Source organism: Manis pentadactyla, chromosome 2 (genome assembly GCF_030020395.1).
Source record: "Manis pentadactyla isolate mManPen7 chromosome 2, mManPen7.hap1, whole genome shotgun sequence".
Taxonomy (NCBI): Eukaryota; Metazoa; Chordata; class Mammalia; order Pholidota; family Manidae; genus Manis; species Manis pentadactyla.
In genome coordinates, this window is record NC_080020.1 from 114,329,009 (window position 1) to 114,351,967 (window position 22,959).

General features: G+C 36.5%; 1 protein-coding gene across 1 annotated transcript in view; it reads right to left on the reverse strand.

Moving 5' to 3' along the window:
• TTC23L (tetratricopeptide repeat domain 23 like) overlaps window positions 1-22,959 on the reverse strand; it is a gene marked incomplete at its 5' end in the record, with an annotated part of 70,420 nt that overhangs the window by 23,361 nt on the left and 24,100 nt on the right. Inside the window, one exon of the mRNA XM_057495966.1 lies at window positions 7,870-7,997. Coding sequence (XP_057351949.1) covers window positions 7,870-7,997 — 128 coding nt within the window. The remainder of the gene's footprint in view (window positions 1-7,869; window positions 7,998-22,959) is intronic.

A 22,959-nucleotide genomic window follows, 5' to 3' on the forward strand; every position in this document is an offset into this window, starting at 1 on the left:
AGAAGGGCCTCGAACCAAGACTACTGTATCCAGCACGAATATCATTTAAATATGAAGGAGGGATTAAACAATTCCCAGACAAGCAAAAGTTGAGGGAATTTGCCTCCCACAAACCACCTCTACAGGGCATCCTACAGGGACTGCTCTAGATGGGAGCACTCCTAAAAAGAGCACACAACAAAACACCCAACATATGAAGAAGGGAGGAGGAGGAATAAGAAGGGAGAGAAATAAAGAATCATCAGATTGTGTTTATAATAGCTCAACAAGCGAGTTAAGTTAGACAGTAAGACAGTAAAGAAGCTAACCCTAAACCTTTGGTAACCACAGACTTAAAGCCTGCAATGGCAATAAATTCATACCTTTCAATAATCACCCTAAATGTAAATGGACTGAATGCACCAATCAAAAGACACAGAGTAATAGAATGGATAAAAAAGCAAGATCCATCCATATGCTGCTTACAAGAGACTCACCTCAAACCCAAAGACGCGCACAGACTTAAAGTCAAGGGATGGAAAAAGATATTTCAAGCAAACAACAGAGAGAAGAAAGCAGGTGTTGCAATTCTGGTATCAGACAAAACAGACTTCAAAATAAAGAAAGTAACAAAAGACAAAGAAGGACATTACATAATGATAAAGGGCTCAGTCCATCAAGAGGATATAACCATTATAAATATATATGCACCCAATACAGGAGCACCAACATACCTGAAACAAATATTAACAGAACTAAAGGAGGAAATAGAATGCAATGCATTCATTCTAGGAGACTTCAACACACCACTCACTCCAAAGGACAGATCCACCAGAAAGAAAATAAGTAAGGACACAGAGGCACTGAACAACACACTAGAACAGATGGACCTAATAGACATCTACAGAACTCTACATCCAAAAGCAACAGGATACACGTTCTTCTCAAGTGCACATGGAACATTCTCCAGAATAGACCACATACTAGGACACAAAAAGAGCCTCAGTAAATTCCAAAAGATTGAAATCCTACCAACCAACTTTTCAGACCACAAAGGCATTAAACTAGAAATAAACTGTTCAAAGAAAGCAAAAAGACTCACAAACACATGGAGGCTAAACAACACGCTCCTAAATAATCAATGGATCAATGACCAAATCAAAATGGAGATCCAGCAATATATGGAAACAAATGACAACAACAACACTAAGCCCCAACTTCTGTGGGACGCAGCAAAAGCAGTCTTAAGAGGAAAGTATATAGCACTCCAAGCATATTTAAAAAAGGAAGAGCAATCCCAAATGAACGGTCTAATGTCACAACTATCAAAATTGGAAAAAGAAGAACAAATGAGGACTAAGGTCAGCAGAAGGAGGGACATAATAAAGATCAGAGAAGAAATAAATAAAATTGAGAAGAATAAAACAATAGCAAAAATCAATGAAACCAAGAGCTGGTTCTTCGAGAAAATAAACAAAATAGATAAGCCTCTAGCCAGACTTATTAAGAGGAAAAGAGAGTCAACACAAATCAACAGTATCAGAAATGAGAAAGGAAAAATCACAACAGATCCCGCAGAAATACAAAGAATTATTAGAGACTACTATGAAAACCTATATGCTAACAAGCTGGGAAACCTAGGAGAAATGGACAACTTCCTAGAAAAATACAACCTTCCAAGACTGACCCAAAAAGAAACAGAAAATCTAAACAGACCAATTACCAGCAACGAAATTGAAGCGGTAATCAAAAAACTACCAAAGAACAAAACCCCCGGGCCAGATGGATTTACCTCGGAATTTTATCAGACATACAGGGAAGACATAATACCCATTCTCCTTAAAGTTTTCCAAGAAATAGAAGAGGAGGGGACACTCCCAAACTCATTCTATGAAGCTAACATCACCCTAATACCAAAACCAGGCAAAGACACCACCAAAAAAGAAAACTACAGACCAATATCCCTGATGAACGTAGACGCAAAAATACTCAACAAAATTTTAGCAAACCGAATTCAAAAATACATCAAAACCATCGTACACCATGACCAAGTGGGATTCATCCCAGGGATGCAAGGATGGCACAACATTCGAAAGTCCATCAATATCATCCACCACATCAACAAAAAGAAAGACAAAAACCACATGATCATCTCCATAGATGCTGAAAAAGCATTTGACAAAGTTCAACATCCATTCATGATAAAAACTCTCAGCAAAATGGGAATAGAGGGAAAGTACCTCAACATAATAAAGGCCATCTATGAAAAACCCACAGCCAACATTATATTGAATAGCGAGAAGCTGAAAGCATTTCCGCTGAGATCGGGAACTAGACAGGGATGCCCACTCTCCCCACTGTTATTTAACATTGTACTAGAGGTCCTAGCCACGGCAATCAGACAAAACAAAAAAATACAAGGAATCCAGATTGGCAAAGAAGAAGTCAAACTGTCACTATTTGCAGATGACATGATACTGTACATAAAAAACCCTAAAGACTCCACCCCAGAACTACTAGAACTGATATCGGAATACAGCAAAGTTGCAGGATACAAAATCAACACACAGAAATCTGTGGCTTTCCTATATACCAACAATGAACCAACAGAAAGAGAAATCAGGAAAACAACTCCATTCACAATTGCATCAAAAAAAATAAAATACCTAGGAATAAACCTAACCAAAGAAGTGAAAGACTTATACTCTGAAAACTACAAGTCACTCTTAAAAGAAATTAAAGGGGACACTAACAGATGGAAACGCATCCCATGCTCATGGCTAGGAAGAATTAATATCGTCAAAATGGCCATCCTGCCCAAAGCAATATACAGATTTGATGCAATCCCTATGAAACTACCAGCAACATTCTTCAATGAACTGGAACAAATAATTCAAAAATTCATATGGAACCACCAAAGACCCCGAATAGCCAAAGCAATCCTGAGAAAGAAGAATAAAGTAGGGGGGATCTCACTCCCCAACTTCAAGCTCTATTATAAAGCCATAGTAATCAAGACAATTTGGTACTGGCACAAGAACAGAGCCACAGACCAATGGAACAGACTAGACAATCCAGACATTAACTCAGACGTATATGGTCAATTAATATTTGATAAAGGAGCCATGGACATACAATGGCGAAATGACAGTCTCTTCAACAGATGGTGCTGGCAAAACTGGACAGCTACATGTAGGAGAATGAAACTGGACCATCGTCTAACCCCATATACAAAAGTAAACTCAAAATGGATCAAAGACCTGAATGTAAGTCATGAAACCATTAAACTCTTGGAAGAAAACATAGGCACAAACCTCTTAGACATAAACATGAGTGACCTCTTCTTGAACATATCTCCCCGGGCAAGGAAAACAACAGCAAAAATGAACAAGTGGGACTATATTAAGCTGAAAAGCTTCTGTACAGCAAAAGACACCATCAATAGAACAAAAAGAAACCCTACAGTATGGGAGAATATCTTTGAAAATGACACATCCGATAAAGGCTTGACGTCCAGAATATATAAAGAGCTCACACGCCTCAACAAACAAAAAACAAATAACCCAATTAAAAAATGGGCAAAGGAACTGAACAGACGGTTCTCCAAAAAAGAAATACAGATGGCCAACAGACACATGAAAAGATGCTCCACATCGCTAATTATCAGAGAAATGCAAATTAAAACTACAATGAGGTATCACCTCACACCAGTAAGGATGGCTGCCATCCAAAAGACAAACAACAACAAATGTTGGCGAGGCTGTGGAGAAAGGGGAACCCTCCTACACTGCTGGTGGGAATGTAAACTTGTTCAACCATTGTGGAAAGCAGTATGGAGGTACATCAAAATGCTCAAAACAGACTTACCATTTGACCCAGGAATTGCACTCCTAGGAATTTACCCTAAGAATGCAGCAATCAAGTATGAGAAAGATCAGTGCACCCCTTTGTTTATCGCAGCACTATTTACAATAGCCAAGAATTGGAAGCAACCTAAATGTCCATCGATAGATGAATGGATAAAGAAGATGTGGTACATATACACAATGGAATACTACTCAGCCATAAGAAAAGGGCAAATCCAACCATTTGCAGCAACATGGATGGAGCTGGAGGGTATTTTGCTCAGTGAAACAAGCCAAGCAGAGAAAGAGAAATACCAAATGATTTCACTCATCTGTGGAATATAAGAACAAAGGAAAAGCTGAAGGAACAAAACAGCAGCAGAATCACAGAACTCAAGAATGGACTAACAGGTACCAAAGGGAAAGGGACTGGGGAGGATGGGTGGGTAGGGAGGGATAAGGGGGGGAGAAGTAGGGGGGTATTAAGATTAGCATCCATAGCGGGGTGGGAGAAAGGGGAGGGCTGTACAACACAGAGAAGACAAGTAGTGATTCTACAACAGGTTGCTACGCTGATGGACAGTGACTGTAAAGGAGTATATAGGGGGGACCTGGTATAGGGGAGAGCCTAGTAAACAAAGTATTCGTAAGTATTCGTCATGTAAGTGTAGATTAATGATTAAAAAAAAAAAATGCAGTTCCTATGTGGTGACCTCTAATGAGTTCTACACAATGATATAAAGGACATATAAAAGTGTAGGCAAAGGGTCTGTTTGTGTTTATACAGAGGATCAAAGCCTAATTTGGCTACCCAGAAAATGAACTAAGAAACGATATGAAAGAGAACTTCCAACATCAGCACTCTCGGGAAGACTCATGCCAGAAGATGATCATCAAAAAACCCCAACAAAGATCCACGCACTGCTACAGCTGTAGATGCACTCATCCCACCAGTTCCTGGACTTGCCATGGGAATGAAGGAGATATCTAAGCTGGCCTGTGCATACAGTAAAACAACAAATTTGACTGGATCTATACTGTTGGAACTCAACCAAGAATTAGGAGAAGTGAAAATTGTAGCGCTCCAAAATCTTACAACTACAGACTATTTACTGTTAAAAGAACATATGGGATGTGAACAGTGCCCAGGAATGGGTTGTTTTAATTTGTCTGATTTTTCTCAAACTATTCAAATTCAGTTAGATAATAACCATCATATCATTGATAAGTTTTCACAAATGCCTAGGGTGCCTAACTGGTTTTCTTGGTTTCACTGGAGATGGCTGGTAATTACAGATATGCTTTGGTTATGTAACTATACTCCTATTATGTTAATGTGTGTGCGCAATTTAAGTAGTAGCTTAAAATCTATACATGCTGAAGTTACTCTACAAGAAGATATGTCAAAGAAATAATCAATCTTCCCATGTCTTCTCCTGCCTGCTACTTCTATAGCTTTTCTTCTTCCTTCCTAATTACAACGAATTCTTAAATAGAATTCGTGCCTCATATCAAATTTACCGAGTATCATAACTCCTCCAAGTGGTAAAGATACCTCAAGACAAATGCTGGGCATAGAAGCCACAGGGCATAAATATGCAAAGAAATAAAAAGCTAACCATTTCAAACAATAAGGCTTCTCTCTCACTTACCAACTTAACATTTCCCTGTATGGCCCCGGAAGATGACTGGTTAGCCAGAGACGGGTAAGATTCCTCAAGGGAGGAACAACCTAAGACAGGCACAGTCGCAGGGGGGTCATAAGGTGAGAAATTGGGGATCAACAGAGGTGAGGCTTAGAACCTCACCCTCCCTGTTCTGAGAGAAATCTTCTGCATACGTGGATGTTTTATTGCCCTTGTCTAGCTTGGATTAACACATAGTCTACAGGCACACACCTGATCATCTACATTTGCTCTCTTACAACACTAAACTATGTTTTCTACCTTTATGTTGTATCTACCTACCACTTCAGCATCTTATTAAAAATAATAAAGAGAGAAATGTGGTATCCACATATAAATCAAGTATAAAAATCAAATGTGTATTCATATTTGAACTGACTGTTTATAGTTCACAATGCATGAGCAAAACCAAAAGTTTCTGTGATGACTGCCCTTGTACTGTTCACCATGTAACTTATTCACTATGTAAGAATTTGTTCTCCATGTAAGAACTTGTTCGTTATGCTTCAGAAGACTGGAGACTGACGAAAATTAGGCTTGGGGTGGATTAATGATTGTGCATTGAGCATTGACTCCCCTATACAGAATTTTATTGTTGTTAACAACCATTTGATCAATAAATATGAGAGATGCCCTAACAACAACAACCAAGAAAAAGTACACACTTCCAATTGTAAAATAAATAAGTAACCGGGATGTAATGTATAGCATAAGGAATATAGTCAAAATATTGTAACAACTTGGTATGGTGATAGCTGGTACTTAGAATTATCATGTATATAAATGTTGAATCACTGTGTTGTACACCTGAAACTAATGTAATGTAATACTGTGTGTCAACTACCCTTCAATAAAAAATAATTATCTAAAAAAAAAAAAAGAAACAAGTACATGTTTTCTAAAAGTCCTAAAGTACGTATAGTGGGTTCCTCTCCTCTTTCCCTTTGTGTTCATCATTTTGAGTAATTACTGGAAGATGGCAGTTCTGGCCATCTTCACTTTTTCACCACCTGTTTGTTTTTTCTCAATGGCAGATTAAACCTCTCTTTGCCTTGGGAACACAATTCCTAAGTCTTCTGAAATTCCATTACTGTCCTCTAGAACAGGTCTAGAGCCTCATATCAGACTTGAGGCAGGGAGAAAGACCTCCTTTAAAATATAAATTATCCTACAGGGAATGTGTTATAAAATTCAACAAATTCAATAGTGATTGAGCACCTACTATGTTCCAGTTGCTGTTTCAGGAACAAAACAGACAAAACCTCTGCTCTTCATGAAGCTTGTTTTCTAGTAGTAAAAATGACCTTTCCACAGTCCTGCTATGGTTCAGATTCAGAGCCCACTGGGACTCACATCCTTTCATATCTTTATCCAGGAGCTTGGTACACTTGGTTAGAAGCAGAGGTCTATCAGACATTAGTACTGGTGTTTTATCATAAAGAAAGTCATGATATTCATTGTAACCAGAACATAACAGGATAAGTTATGACATTGTAGCACTTTCTCATCTTTGAAAATAACATCTAAATATTAGATCAATCTGTGGCATTGAGATCTCATGTTAATCTTCAGAACCAACAGAAAATATGACCAGAGAAAAAAATGTTGCAAACCATTACCAGGTTTTTGCCTTTGCAAGTGGTAGTTAAAATAGAACTAAAGAAAATACCATTTGTAAAAACATTCAAATACAGAATTTAAAAAGCCTTTTTTTCATTCCTGGGGAAAAAATATCTTACTTATTGCATGCCTATAATCCTGTCCTTAAACTGGATGTCACACACATGGTCGGAGAGACCATGTCAAATCCATGTTTGATTCTTACTTGCCTGAGGAAGTAAAAGTTGGCTTGGTCAGATCAAAGTCATGTGGGATCTCATGACAGATAAAGGTCTTCACTGTGTTCATGATGTACTCAATATACAACATTCAAGTCAAAAATTTTTGAGTAAGAGCTTAGAGTCATGGGACTTTTAAGTAAAAAAGTAAGCACTCAAAAGCATTTTCTTTAAGTTTCTTTTTTACATGAAAACAGAATTTCGGCTAAACTGAGAGGGAAATGATATGTCAAGAGAAAAATCAACTGGCAGTTATATCCAAAAGTGAAAGCCAATTTTGACTAAAATATTAAATATATAGGGACAGAGAATGTACTTGTCCTGATTTGAAGGACTTGATACATCAAGGTACAAGAAAAATCCCTTTTTTTTAAACTAATATTACAAGGTGCATCAGCCCAATTTTTATTCCTGGTTTTACCTGAGACTACTCTGAGCTCATTTATGAATTATGAGATGAAAACATTTGTCCTAATTTAATGAACAAATGAGCAACTATATTTATGAATTGATCACATTTACCTGTCTTTCCCCATTTTGGATGAGCCATTTGCAAAATTCTTCTATGGTTGTCAGTGTTTCACAATCCTCTGGGCCCAGTGTTGCTTGATATGCACTGATACTTTTGATAAAATATATCTCAACAGCATCTGCAAAAAAAAAGGAAACAATTAATTTAAGGCAAGCTACTAGCCTTTAGAAGTGTCTAATACCAGCTTTGGGTCAATAAGTTAGACATTTACATGTTTAAACTTCAGACTCTTTCCAGTTCTCATAGGACAGTCAAAAAAGTCTAAGATATGTTTGATTGGCATCAGATACTGTTGAAACATAGGATTTTCTGTAGCAAAAGAATTCTATGTGTGACCAGTCTTACCCTAAGACCTCAAATAACCACTATATTGAACTCCCAGGTACAAAACAAGACTGTATTTTCAGCTAAATTAAATTGACAGTACTGTTTACTGGTGTTCCTGTTACAGGTGTGCATGTATATAGAGAAAATTAGCTTTGGTTTTAAAAATACCTTTAATGTGTAGTTGTTATTGTTTAAAAGTTTACTTTTAAGATGATGTTTTACCTAACATAATATGTATTTATGTAATCTAGAAAATGCGGAGAAACAAAAAAAAAAAGAAAGAAAATTATCTTCATACACACCATTCAGGAATATTCATTCTTTAATATTTTTTAAACCACTGTATTAAGGTATAATTGCTATACCACACAATCACCCATTGTAAATTGTACAGTCTAATGAAGTTTTAGTAAATTAATAGTTATGTAATCATGACCAAAACCCAGTTTTAGAACATATCTGTCACCCCCAAATATCTCTTCATGGCTGGTTAAAGTCAATGCCTAATCTCATCACATCTCAGGCAATCACTGATTTGCTTTCTGTCTCAATTTGCCTTTTTTAGAAATTTCATATAATTGGGCTCATACACCATATAGTATTTTTGTGGCTGGATTCTTTCATATAGCATACTATTTTTGAGGTTCATCCATGTTCTTGTACAAGTTAGTATTTCACTCCTTTTATTGCTGAGTAGTTTTCTATTATATGGATAGGTTATGTTTTGTTTATCAATTCACAAGTTGATGAATATTTCTGTGTGTGTATATAGTCTGTTTATTAACAGGCTTATCACTTTCAATTCTCTTCATTCCTCTCTATGGATTTGAGTTACTGTCTGTTGTCATTTTCTTTCAGTTTAAGGGCTTCCTTTAGTATTTCTTTTTTTTCTAAAGTACCATTGATAAACAATCTTATAAAGGTTTCACATGAACAACATTGTGGTTTCAATTCACCCAAATTATCAAGTCCTCACCCACCCACCACCATTGCAGTCACTGTCTATCAGCATAGTAAGATGACTATAGAGTCATTACTTGTCTTCTCTGTGCTGTACTACCTTCCCCATGACCTACCTATATTGTGAGTACTAATTATAATGCCCTTTAATTTCCTTCTCCTTCCCTCTCCACCCACACTTCCCTTTGGTAACCACTAGTACCTTCTTGGAGGAGTCTGCTGCTGTTTATTTCTTTCAGTTTTGCTTTGTTGTTATACTCTACAAATGAGTGAAATCATTTCATACTTGTCTTTCTCTGCCTGGCTTATTTCACTGAGCATAATACCCTCTAGCTCCATCCATGTTGTTACAAATGGTAGGATTTGTTTTCTTTTGATGGCTGAATAATATTCCATTGTGTATATGTACCACCTCTTCTTTATCCACTCATCTATTGATGGTCACTTAGTTTGCTTCCATATCTTGGCTATTGTAAATAGTGCTGAGATAATCATAGGGGTGCATATGTCTTTTTCAAACTGGGCTGCTGCATTCTTAGGGTAAATTCCTAGAAGTGGAATTCCTGGGTCAAATGGTATTTCTATTTTTAGTTGTTTGAGGAAACTCTATTGCTTTCCACAATGGTTGAACTAATTTACATTTCCACCAACAGTGTAGGAGTGTTCCCCTTTCTCCACATCCTCACCAGCATTTGTTGTTTCTTGTCTGTTGGATGATGGCCATCTCAACTGGTGTGAAGTGCTATCTCATTATGGTTTTAATTTGCATTTCCCTGATGATTAGCGATGTGGAGTAGCTTTTTTGTACCTCTTGGCCATTTGAATTTCTTCTTTGGAGAAGCGTCTGCTCAGATCCTCTGCCCACTTATTAATTGGGTTATTTGTGTTTTAGGTGTTGAGGTGTGGAAGTTCTTTATATATTTTGGATGTTATCCGCTTATCAGATATGTCATTTATGAATATATTCTCCCTTATTGTAGGATGCCTTTTTTTCTGTTGATGGTGTCCTTTGCTGTACAGAAACTTTTTAGTTTGATGTAGTCCCTTTTTATTTTGTTTCCCTTGCCAGAGGAGATGTGTTCAGGAAAAAGTTGTTCATATTTAATTCAAGAGACTTTTGCCTATATATTCTTCTATGAGTTTTATGGTTTCATGACTTACTTTCAGGTCTTTGATCCATTTTGCATTTACTTTTGTGTATGGAGTTAGACAATAATCCAGTTCCATTCTCTTACATGTAGGTGTCCAGTTTTGCCAACACCAGTCATTGAAGAGGCAGTCATTTCCCCATTGTATATCCATGGCTCCTTTATAATATATTACTTGACCGTACATGTGTGGGTTTATAAGTGGGCTTTCTATTCTTTTCCATTATCTATGGGTCTGTTCTTGTGTCAGTACCAAATTGTTTTGATTACTGTAGCTTTGTAGTGGAACTTGAAGTTAGGGAGTGTAATCCCCCAAGCTTGGTCCTTCCTTCTCAGGATTGCTTTGACTATTCGGGGTCTTTTGTGGTTCCATGTGAATTTTAGAACTATTTGTTCTAGTTTGTTGAAGAATGATGTTGGTATTTTGGTAGGATGGCATTGAATCTGTAGATTGCTTTAGGCAGGATGGCCATTTTGACAATATTAATTCTTCCTATCCATGAGCACGGGATGTATTTCCATTTATTGGTATCTTCTTTAATTTCTCCCTTGAAGATTTTGTAGTTTTCAAGGTATAGGAAACTCCTTGGTTAGGTTTATTCCTAGGTATTTTATTCCTTTTGATACAACTGTAAATTTGATTTCCTGATTTCTATTTCTGCTAATTCATTATTAGTATATTGGAATGCAACAGATTTCTGTGTATTAATTTTGTGTCCTGCAGCTTTGCTGAATTCAGTTATTAGTTCTAGTAGTTTGGGGATGGATTCTTCAAGGATTTTTATGTACAATATCAAGTTATCTACAAACAGTGACAGTTTAACTTCTTCCTTACCAATCTGGATGCCTTATATTTCTTTGTGTTGTCTGAATGCCATGGCTAGGACCTCCAGTACTATTCTGAGTAAAAGTGGGGAGAGTGGGCATCCTTGTGTTGTTCCTGATCTTAAAGGAAAAGCTTTCAGTTTCTTGTTGTTAAGTATGATGTTGGCTGTGGGTTTGTCATATATGGCCTTTATTATGTTGAGATACTTGCCCTCTATCCCCATTTTGTTGAGACTTTTTTTTATCATGAATAGATGTTGAATTTTATCAAATGCTTTTTAGCATCTATGAAGATGATCATGAGATTTTGTCCTTCCTTTTGTTGATGTGGCTTATGATGTTGATGGATTTTCATACTTGTATCCTTGGAATAAGTCTTACTTGATTATGATCGATGATCTTTTCAACGTATTTTTGAATTCGGTTTGCTAATAATTCATTGAGTATTTTTGCATCTTTGTTTATCTGTAATTTTCTTTTTGTGGTGTCTTTGCCTGGTTTTGGTATTAGAGTGATGCTTGCCTCATAGACTGAGTTTGGAAGTATTCCCTCCTCTTCTACTTTTCAGAAAACTTTAAGAAGGATGGGTATTAGCTCTTCTTTAAATGTTTGCTAAAATTCATCCATGAAGCTATCTGGTCCAGGGATTTGTTCTTAGGTAGTTTTTGATTACCGATTCAATTTCTTTGCTGGTAAATGGTCTGTTCAGATTTTCTATTTCTTTCTGAGTCAGTGTTGGAGGGTTGTATTTTTCTATAGAGTTGTCCATTTTTTCTACGTTATCCAATTTGTTGGCATATAATTTTTCATAGTATTTTCTAATAATTTTTGTATTTCTCTGGTGTCTGTATTGATTTTTCCTTTCTCATCAGATTCTGCTTATGTGTGTACACTCTTTTTCTTTTATTGATACGTCTTGCTTGGTGTTTACCTATTTTGTTAATTTTCTTGAAGAACCAGGTCCTGATTTCATTGAATCTTTGTTTTAGTCTTCTCAATTATATTTATTTCTGCTCAAATATTTATTATGTCCATTCTTCTATTGACTTTGGGCCTCATTTGTTCTTTTTCTAGTTTCATTAAATTCATTAAAATGAATTTAAACTGTTCATTTGGGATTTTTCTGCTTTATTTAGGTAAGCCTATATGGCTATATAGTAGTCTCTCAGAACTGCATTTGCTGTGTCCCACAGGTTTTGGGCTGTTGAATTGTTTTCATTTGTCTCCATATATTGCCTGATCTCTGTTTTAATTTGGTCATTGATCCATTGATTATTTAGGAGCATGTTGTTAAGCCTTCATGTGTTTGTGGGCTTTTTATCTTTGCATAATTTATTTCTAGTTTCATATCTTTGGGGTTTGAGAAGCTGTTTTGCACAATTTCAATCTTTTTAAATTTACTGAGGCTCTTTTTGTGCCCTAGCATGTGATATATTCTGGAAAATGCTCTGTGTACACCTGAGAAGAATGTGTATCCTGCTGCTTTTGGGTGGAATGTTCTGTAGATGTCTGTTAGGTCCATCTGTTCTAGTTTATTGTTCAGTTCCTCTGTCTGTTGATCTGTCTTTCCATGTGAGTGGTGTGTTGAAGTCTCCTAAAACGAATGCATTGTACTCTATTTCCCTCCTTAATTCTGTTAGTATTTGTTTCACATATGTAGGTACTCCTATATTGGGTACATAAATATTTATAATGGTTATATTATCTTGTTGGACTGACCCCTTTATCATTATGTAATGTCCTTCTTTGTCTCTTGTTACTTTCTTTGTTTTGAAGCCTATTTTGTCTGATACAGGTACTGCAACACCTGCTTTTTTCTCCTTATTGTTTGCATGAAATATCTTTTTCCATCCCTTCACTTTTAGTCTATGTATGTCTTTGGGTTTGAAGTGAGTCTCTTGTAGGCAGCATATAGAAGGGTCTTGATTTTTTACCCATTCTGTAACTCTATGTCTTTTGATTGGTACATTCAGTCCATTTAAATTTAGGATGATTATTGATAGACGTATACTTATTGCCATTGTAGGCTTTAGATTTGTGGTAACCAAAGGTTCAACGATAGCTTCCTTACTATCTAATAGTCTATCTTCACTCACTTATTATACTATTTCAAACACAATCTAAAGGTTCCTTTTTTTCTCTCCCCTTCTTTTTCCTTTTCCTCCTCCACTCTTTATACATTAGGTATCACATTCTGTACTCTTTGTGTATCCCTTGACTAACTTTGTGAGTAATCAATTTAATTTTGTATTTGATTGGGAATTAATTGGTCTACTTCCATTAATGTGGTTTTATTTTCTCTAGTGACAGCCATTTAGCCTTAGGACCACTTCCATCTAGAGAAGTCCATTTAAGACACACTGTAGAGGCAGTTTGTGGGTGGTGAATTCCCTTAATTTTTGCTTATCTGGAAATTGTTTAATCCCTGCTTCAAATTTAAATGATAATCTTGCCAGGTAGAGTATCTTGGTTGGAGGACCTTCTGTTTAACTGCATTAAATATATTATGCCACTTTCTCTGGCCTGTAAGATTTCTGCTGAGAAGTCTGATGATAGCCTGATGGGCTTTCCTTTGTAAGTGATCTTTTTTCTCTCTCTGGCTGCTTAAAATACATTCTCCTTGTCCTTAATCTTTGCCATTTTAATTATTATATGTCGTGGTGTTGTCTTCCTGGGGTTCATTGTGTTTGGTGATCTCTGCATTTACATGACCTGAGAGACTATTTCCTTCCCCAGATTGGGGAATTTTGCAACAATTGTTTCCTCAAAGAGACTTTCTAACCTGTTTTCTTTCTCTTCTTCTTCTGGTACTCCTATGATGAGAATATTGTTCCATTCCAATTGGTTGCAGAGCTCTTATTATTCTTTCATTCTCAGAGATCCTTTTTCTCTTTGTGTCTCAGTTTGTTTTCCTGTTCTCTAATTTCTATTTCATTTACCGTCTCCTCTAGCTCATCTAACCTACTTTTAATTCCTTCCATTATATGTTTCATTTCACATACTGTATTTTTCAAAGATTCTCTTTGTTGAAGTCCTCCCTGAGATCTTGAATATTTTTCTGTAGATCCGTGAACATATTTATGACTTTTATTTTGAAGTCTTTATCAAGAAGATTGGTGATTTCCGTTTCATTGATCCCTCCTTCTGGCGTTTCTCCCTGTAGTTTTGTTTGGACTAAATTCTTTTGCCATTTCATTTTTTTTTTTAGTGTTTCCTATGGAATAATAATTTTGTGTAGGTGGATACTTCTAATGCCCAGAAGGTCTACTCTCTGGAGATGCCAAGCACCTGCAGTAATGGTGGAGGTTACAGGCGAGAGGAACTGGCACCAGCAGTAAGGAAAGAGCTTGGCTGCTATGATTTCATGCATTCCCGGCTGTAAGGCCTGCCTCCACTACCAGGTCCAGTGGGCCCAGCATGCAGGGAGGAGCCTATGGTTATTTCCTTATAGCTGCCATATGCAGGGCCACCCTCCACCTGTCCTGGCACAATGGTAGGAGCATCAGGTGAGTGAAACTTGTGCCTGTCAGGAGAAAAGAGTGGCAGGCTGTGTACTGCAATGGGAGGGGGGCTCAAACTGCATTGCCAGTCAGGGGGATGGAGTGTCTGAAGTTCCTGAGAGTTTCCCAACCTGCTGGGCTGAGTGTGCTGGGAGTATTTTGTCCACCTGCTCTTTCTCCTGAGCAGCAAGCTCTGTGTAATCTTTGCCCCCTCAGTGACCCTCTTGCTGCTGGGAAGTCTTTCAAGCTGCCTGCCTTTCTTTTTTCCAGGGGGAATGGTTGTGCATACCTATTCTCCACAAGCAGCTAGAATATCAATCTGAGTATTCCACTCATCTTTGTTTTCCAACCCCACTAGTCTCCAGAGCAACATGTAATGTGGGTTTGTGTTCTTGGGGGAGATCTCCAGGGCTGGGTGTTCAGCATAGACTTCTACTCTCCTCCCACTCCATTTCTCTTCCTCCCACCTGTGGGCTGGGGTGGGGAGGAGGGCTTGGGTCCTTCTGGATCATGGCTTTTCTACTTTACCCTTTTCTGTGAGGTCTTCTTTCCCCCAGTCTGTTCTACAGTCTTCGGATCATTTTTTCAGAATTAGTTTTATTTGCTTTATTATCTTGTTTTATGTGATTTTGGGAGGAGGTTTCTGCCTCACTTCCCATGCTGCCATCTTTTTCCCTTCTCTTCCTAGAATTTCTTTTAGGGCAAGGTTTCTACCAACAAATCCTTCTGTTTTTGTTTATTAGGAAGAAACTTTACCTCACCTTCATTTTTGAAAAAAGGTAGTTTTGCTGGATATACAATTCTTGGTTGACTTTTATCGCAGTATTTTGAATATGTTACTCCACTACCTTCTAGCCTCCATTATCCTGATGAAAAATCTGCCATTAATCATGTTGTTCCCTTGTACAGAGTTGTTTTTCACTGCTGCTTTCAAGATTTCCTCTTTGTCATTCAGTAAATTTTACTCTGTGTCTAATTGTGGTTCTCTTTGTGCTTATCTCACTTAGCATTGATATTTTGAATCTGTGGATAACATTTTAATCAAATTTGGGAAGTTTTGGGCCATTATGTCTTTAGATCATTTTCTGCCCGATTCTGTGTCCTCTCTGTTAGTATAAGAACAGCAAGTTGGTATACTTGCTGTGGTCCCATAGATCTCTTATGCTTTGTTCATTTTTCTCAAATATCTTCTCTCTTTGTTCTTTGGATTATTTTTAGTTAACAACTTTTGCACTATCTCATTCTCTCTTCTGCTATCTCATATCTGATGCTGAAACCATTCAATGAATTTTTAATTCAGGTACATTATTTTATAACTAGAATTTCCACTGGTTGGTTTAAAAAATAGTTTATATTTCTCTGTAAAGAGATTTCCTATTCTGAACGGTTTCCTTTAATTCTTTGATCATATTTGTGATACCTTCTTCAAAGTCTTCACCAATTCTAGCCCACTTAGAGTCAATTTCTATTGACTTTTTTTCTGAGGTGAGCCATGGCTGCCTGTTTGTCTCTTCTTGTTAAAAACTGTACATTTTAGATGTTACATAGTAGGAACAACAGATTCTGATATAATTTTATTGGGTTTTTTTTTTGGCTTTGAATGTTGCCTATACTTACACTACAGAATCTGTCTCCCTCAAGGTGTATGGATGCAAATGTCTTTGCTCAGATTTTGTTGTTATTTTTTTAAAGAGACTATTTTTAAAGAAGTTTTACATTCACAGCAAAATTGAGTGAAAGATTCAGAGATTTCCATATAAGCCTGCCTCCATAGCTGCACTTGTGATGGCTAATTTTAAATGCTGGCTTGACTGGGCTAGGGGATGCTCAGATAACTGGTAAAACATTATTTCTCAGTATGTCTGTGAATATGTCTCCAAGAACATCTGACTTCACCAATGTAGACAGACATCATTCAATCCATTGAGGGACCAAATAGAACCCCAAAAAAGTCAAGGGTGAATTCTTTCTTCTTGAGCTAGGAAATACATTTCCTGTCCTTGTATGTCACAAAGTTGTTTTAAATCCCCAGTCTGATAATTCCAACATCTCTGCATATCTGAGTCTAATGGTTGTCTCTCCAAACTGTGTTTTTTGCTCTTTAGTATGCCTTGGCATTTTTTCTTGATAGTTGGACAAGATGTACTGAATAAAAGGAATTGCTCTAAGTAGGCCTTTAGTACTGTAGTGGTAAGGTATGGTGGGGAAGAAAGCCTACTATAGTCCTATGATTAGGTTTCTGTCTTTAGCAAGCCTGTGCCTCTGGATTATGAACATCGCAAGGGCTTCTCATTCCCTTTCTCCCTTAGGTGGGACAGGATGGCTAGAATGGACTAGAGTTGGGTATTTCTTTCCCCATGGCCAGTTAGGCTCTGAAAAAAAATCCAATAATTTAGGCTTTGGTAAAATAATTTCTCTTGTTAGCATAATGTTCTGACATATTTTTAAATGGTTACTTTTCCTCATTCCCTTCTGGAAGCAAAGGGTGATTTTTCTCCAGTATTCATTTTGAGAACCTAGTCAAGCTCCTGGAAGTACATCTCACCCAAGTGTGGTGACATCCCTATGACTGGGTGCCCCTGGAATTTTGAACACCCAGACTCACCTACACTGAGCTTCCAGAAATTCATCAATTAAAGTTCAGGTTTCCATACCTTAGTTATGGTTCCTGTAGAGATATCTGATTTGGTAAATTATGATTCTCTTTGTTCTCTTGTCTTGCCAATTTGGGGAGGGGGCTATCAGTTTGCCCTGTGACCTCATTTCTCTGAAAGATCTAAGGAGAGTTGTTGGTTTTTTAGTTTGTTCAACTTTTTGTTTTTTTGTCAGTATGGTTGTCAGTATGGAATGACAACTTCCAAGCTCCTATGTGCTGGGCCAGGAACCAAAAGTCTCTGCTTAGGTTTTAAAAGTCTTTTTTATTTAGTCTGGATTCCTGGGAGTGACCCCTTTGTCTGCAGAGCTTATTGTTGACCCAGTGACTTGGGAAGAGGTTGTGCTCAAATATCTCAAGACTATGTCTTTCATCCTCTGTTGATTGATATGTATGTAGATTGGGAAGTACATTTAAAGCTCTGCCACATTTCAAGTCTCCTTTGGTTGTTACTTTCCATGTCCCTGCTGCATGTATGTAATTTCCCGGTTGACAAGGTATGTTGAGAGAGCTTATTTAGCCTTTCTAGGGCTCTCTCATTTCCAGGTTCTTCCTGTTAAAATTTCTTACTGGCTATGACTCATACCAACCAGAGTAGCAACTTCAGGCTAGCAAATATGAGGCTTTCTCCTTTCATTTCCTACTAAGTCTGTTACTTTTGCCTGATAAATTTGTGGATTTTTTGTCCTTTGCTCCAGAGTGAGTCTGATTCCACTGCCAGCTAAGCTGCTAGTTCTCTTGGATAGCCCCATGCAGATAAAATTGCTATTTTCATGTACTGAACTAGGGCAGTGAATGGATGGGAGTAGTTCTAGGCAAGAAGGCCATAGAGACCACTCTTTACCCAAAGTTCTAGCAGTTTTTCAAGAATGCTTTGCAATTTGTTGTCTGCTCACTTATTTACAGTGCACCCAAATGGTTGATCATTTTATTCATTAGTGTCTGTTGAGAGTATTCACACCTTTTCACAAAGACAGAGTCAGAAGTCTCCCTCTGCTTACATGTTGATGTACATTTTGATGTAGTTTTACTTACTTTGCAGTTCATTTTTCATGTTTACATATATGTAACTATAAACTGTAGTATTTTTGTTTCCTAAAAATGCAAGTTATTTCTTCATAATATGGTTTTCTAAAAATTAACCTTCTATTTATATATGAAGTCTAATCCTTTTAAAAACACAGAATTCCATCTAGTTAATATACCAGATTTTCCTTTCATTTACTGGTGAACATTTAGGTTACTTCCAGTTTCTCAAAATTATAAACAGTGCCACAGTGAACATCCTTAAACATGTTTCCTTTTCAACAGATATTATCAAATTGGTCTCCAAATTTCATAACAACTTACACTACCATTCCCAACAACTATGAATGAGCAACCTGGAAAATGCTAAATGTTTTCCAACTTTTAAAATTTTCACAAGGGGTACATGAATACTTATGATTGTAGTTTTAAAGATAATATATAATTGTAATATGTGCGACATCCTCCCACACTGCCCTTCAGAGAGTTTGTATCAAATTGCTCTAATCATTCCTAAATGTTATGATTTTTAAAAAATATTGACAATTAGGAAAGAACTGGTCTTTGCTGTTTCATATTTCCTGATTATAATTATGACTGAAACTTCTCTCCATAGATTAGTGGCCATTTGTATTCTTTATGCAATTCTTAATCTTTTTTGTGCCTATTTTTTTATTGTAAAGTAAATGTAAATTTTAGTTTTTACATTTGGACAATGATTCATTTTTTTTCCTTTTTCTATTGAAGTATCATTGATATACAATCTTATATTGGTTTCCAATATACAACATAGTAGTTCAAGAGCTACCCATATTAAATCCTTGTCCCTACTAGCTCAGTTACTATCTGACAACATAGGAAGATGTTACAGAATCATTGGCTGTATTCTCCATGCTATACTATTATCCCTGTAGCCAACACATATTATGATTAAGAATTTTTATGCCCCTTTGTCCCCCTCTCTCCCCACCTACCCATCCCAACCCCTCCCCCATGGTAACCACCAGTCACTTCTCAGCATCTATGAGTCTACTGTAATTTTGTTCACTTCATTTCATTTTTATATTCCAAAAATAAGTGAAATCATGTGGTATTTGTTTTCCTCCACGGGGCTTATTTCATTTAGCGTAATGCCCTCTAAGTCCATCCATGTTGTCAAAAATGTCAGTATTTTTTTAATGGCTGAATAATATTCCATTGTGTTTATGTACCACGTATTCTTTATCCATTCATCTACTGATGGACACTTTGCGTCCATATCTTCGCTGTTGTAAATAATGTGGCAATAAACATAGGGGTGCATATATCTTTCTGAATCAGGGGTTTTGTTTTCTTCGGGTAAACTCCTAGAAGTGGAATTACTGGGTCATATGGTATTTCCATTTTTAGTTTTTTGAGGAACCTCCACTCTCCTTTCCACAGTGTCTGCACCAGTTGTCATTCCCACAACAGCCCAAGAGGGTTCCATTTTCTCCACATACTCACCAACACTTGTTATTTCTTGTCTTTTGGATGGTGGCCATTCTAACTGGTCTGAGGTGATATCTCATTGTGGTTTTGATTTGCATTTCCCTGGTGATTAGTGATTTGGAACATCTTTTTATGTGCCTATTGGCCATTTGTATTTCTTCTTCAGAGAAATTCTGTTCAGGTCCTCCGTCCATTTTTTAATAGGGTTATTTGTCTTTGGGTATTGAGGTGTATGAGTTTTTTATAGGTTTTGCATGTTAACCTCTTATCAGATGAGTGGTTTACAAATATATTCTACTATACTGTAGCTTGCCTTTTTGTTCTGCTGATGTTGCCCATTGCTGTACAGAAGCTTTTTAGTTTGATGTAGTCCCACTTGTTCAGTTTTTATTTTGTCTCCCTTGTGTCCAGGAAAAAATTGTTCAGACTTACATTCAAGAAATTTTTGCCTGTTTTCTTCTAAGAGTTTTATGATGTCATGTCTAACTTTCAGGTCTTTGATCCATTTCAAGTTTATTTCTGTGTATGAAGTTAGACAGTAATCCAGTTTTATTCTCATATCTAGCTGTCCAGTTTTCCCAACACTATTTGTTGAAGAGGCTGTCTTTTCCGTGTTGTAAATTTATGGCTGATTTATTATATATTAATTGACCATATATGTGTGGGTTTATATCGGGACTCTCTCTATTCTCTTCTAATCATCTATGGGTCTGTTCTTGTACCAATACCATACTGTTTAGATTACTGTAGCTTTGCAGTATAGTTTGAAGTCAGGGAGCATAATCCCCCCAATCTTTGTTCTTCTTTCTCAGGATTGCTTTGGCTATTTGGAGTCTTTTGTGGTTCCATATGAATTTTTGGATTATTTGTTCTAGTTCATTGAAAATTGCTGTTGGTATTTTGACAGAGATTGCACTGAGTCTGTAAATTGTTTTGGGGAGAATGGCCATTTTGACAACATTAATTATTCCTATCCATGAGCACTGGATAGATTTCCATTTATTTGTTTTTTCTTTAATTTTTCTCATGAGTGTCTTATAACACATAGAGTACAGGTCTTTCACCTCCTTGGTTATGTTTATTGCTAGCTATTTTATTCTTTCTGATGCAATTGTAAATGGAATTGTTTTCCTGATTTCTCTTTCTGCTAGTTCGTTGTTACTATAGAGGAAAGCAACAGATTTTTGTGTATGAATTTTGTATCTTGCAACTTTGCTGAATCCAGTCTAATAGTTTTTTGGTGGAGTCTTTAGGGTTTTCCATATATAATATCAGGTCATCTGTAAATAGTGACAATTTAACTTCTTCTTTACCAATTTGGGTGCTTTTTATCTCTTTGTATTGTCTGCTTGTCTTGGCTAGAACCTCCAGAACTATGTTGAATAAAAGGGAAAGTGGGCATCCTTGTTTTGTTCCTGATCTTAGAGGAAAAGCTTTCAGCTTTTCATGGTTAAGTATGATGTTAGCTGTGGGTTTGTCATATATGGCCTTTATTATGTTGAGGTATGTACCCTCTATAACTATTTTGTTGAGAATTTTATCAGTAATGGATATTGAATTTTGTCAAATGTTTTTTCATTATCTTTTGAGATGATCATGTGGTTTTTATCCTTCTTTTTGTTAATGTGGTGTATCACATTGATTGATTTTAGAATATTGCACCATCCTTGCATCCCTGGAATGCACCCACTTGGTCATGATGGATGATCCTTTTGATGTATTTTTTAATTTGTCAATATTCTGTTGAGGATTTTTGCATCTATGTTCATCAGGGATAGTCTAAAAATTTTTTTTGTAGTATCTTTGTCTAGATTTGGTATTAGTATGATGCTGGCCTCATAGAATGAGTTTGAAAGTATTCCATCCTCTTCTACTTTTTGGAATATTTTAAGAAGGATGGGTATTATCTCTTCTTTAAACGTTTGATAGAATTCAGCTGTGAAGCCATCTGTGGACAATGATTCATTTTGAGTTAATGTTTGTGTCTGGTATGAGTGTGGTGGTTTTTTTTTTTTGGCATATGGATACCAATTGTTTCTATACCACTTGTTGAAATGACTGTTCTTTCCATATTGAATTGCTTTTGCAACTTAATAAAAAATTAAGAGGGGGTTGTTGTAAGTGGCATTTTTCAAAATATTGGTTTCATCTTCACATTACTAATATACAGAAATATGACTGGTTTTTGTGTAGTGACTTTATATCATGTGACCCTGCTAAATTTAAACTTACTCGTTCTAGGAGTTTTGTAGAGTCCTTGGAATTTTCTACAGAAACAGCCATGTTTTCTGCCTATAGGAACTGTTTTTATTTCTTCTAGGCTGTATGTCTTTTTCTTGCCTACTGTACACCTACTGTACACCTACTGTACTGGCTAGGGCTTCCAGTAATATGTTGAATAAGAGTAGTGAGAGTGAACATCCTTGCGTGTTCCTGATCTTAAGAGGAAATCAATTCAGTCTTTTGCCATTAAGCATGATGATAGCTGTAGGGTTTTTGTACCTGCCTTTTATCAAATTGAGGAAGTTCCCCTTCCACCATGAGTGGATATAAATTTTGTCACATGATTTCTCTATCAATTTATTAGACTATGTGTTTTTCATCTTTGGATAGTATGGTAGAGTATGTTGATTCAGGTTTGAATATTATAACCAGCCTGACATTCTCAAGAAGAAAACCTCACTTGATCATGGTGTATTATTCTTTTGTACATATTGTGATATATTTTCCTGAGGATTTTTACATCAATGTGCATTAATGGTTATTCATCTATAGTTGTTTTATTCTTTTTTCTTGTAATGTCTTCGCTTGAATTGGGTATCAGGGTAATGCTGGCCTCATAAAACAAGTTTGGAAGTGTTCTCTTCGACTTTCTGGAAAAGTTTATCTAAGTAGGGTGTTATTCCTTTTTTAAATGTTTAAGTAGAATTACCCAGTGAAATCATATGGACATAAACCAAATATTTCTTTCTTGAAGGTTAACCACAAATTCTTTTCTTATTAATCATTAAGGATCTATGCAGGTTCATCTTTAGTTGCTTTTTATTTTATTTGTGGCATTTTTTGACAGGCATAACTTTTAGATCTTTTTATAATTAAATCTATCAATCTCTTATTTTCTAGTATACCTTTGTGTGCTCAGAGTTCTTCTTTCCTCCAATTTTTAATTTT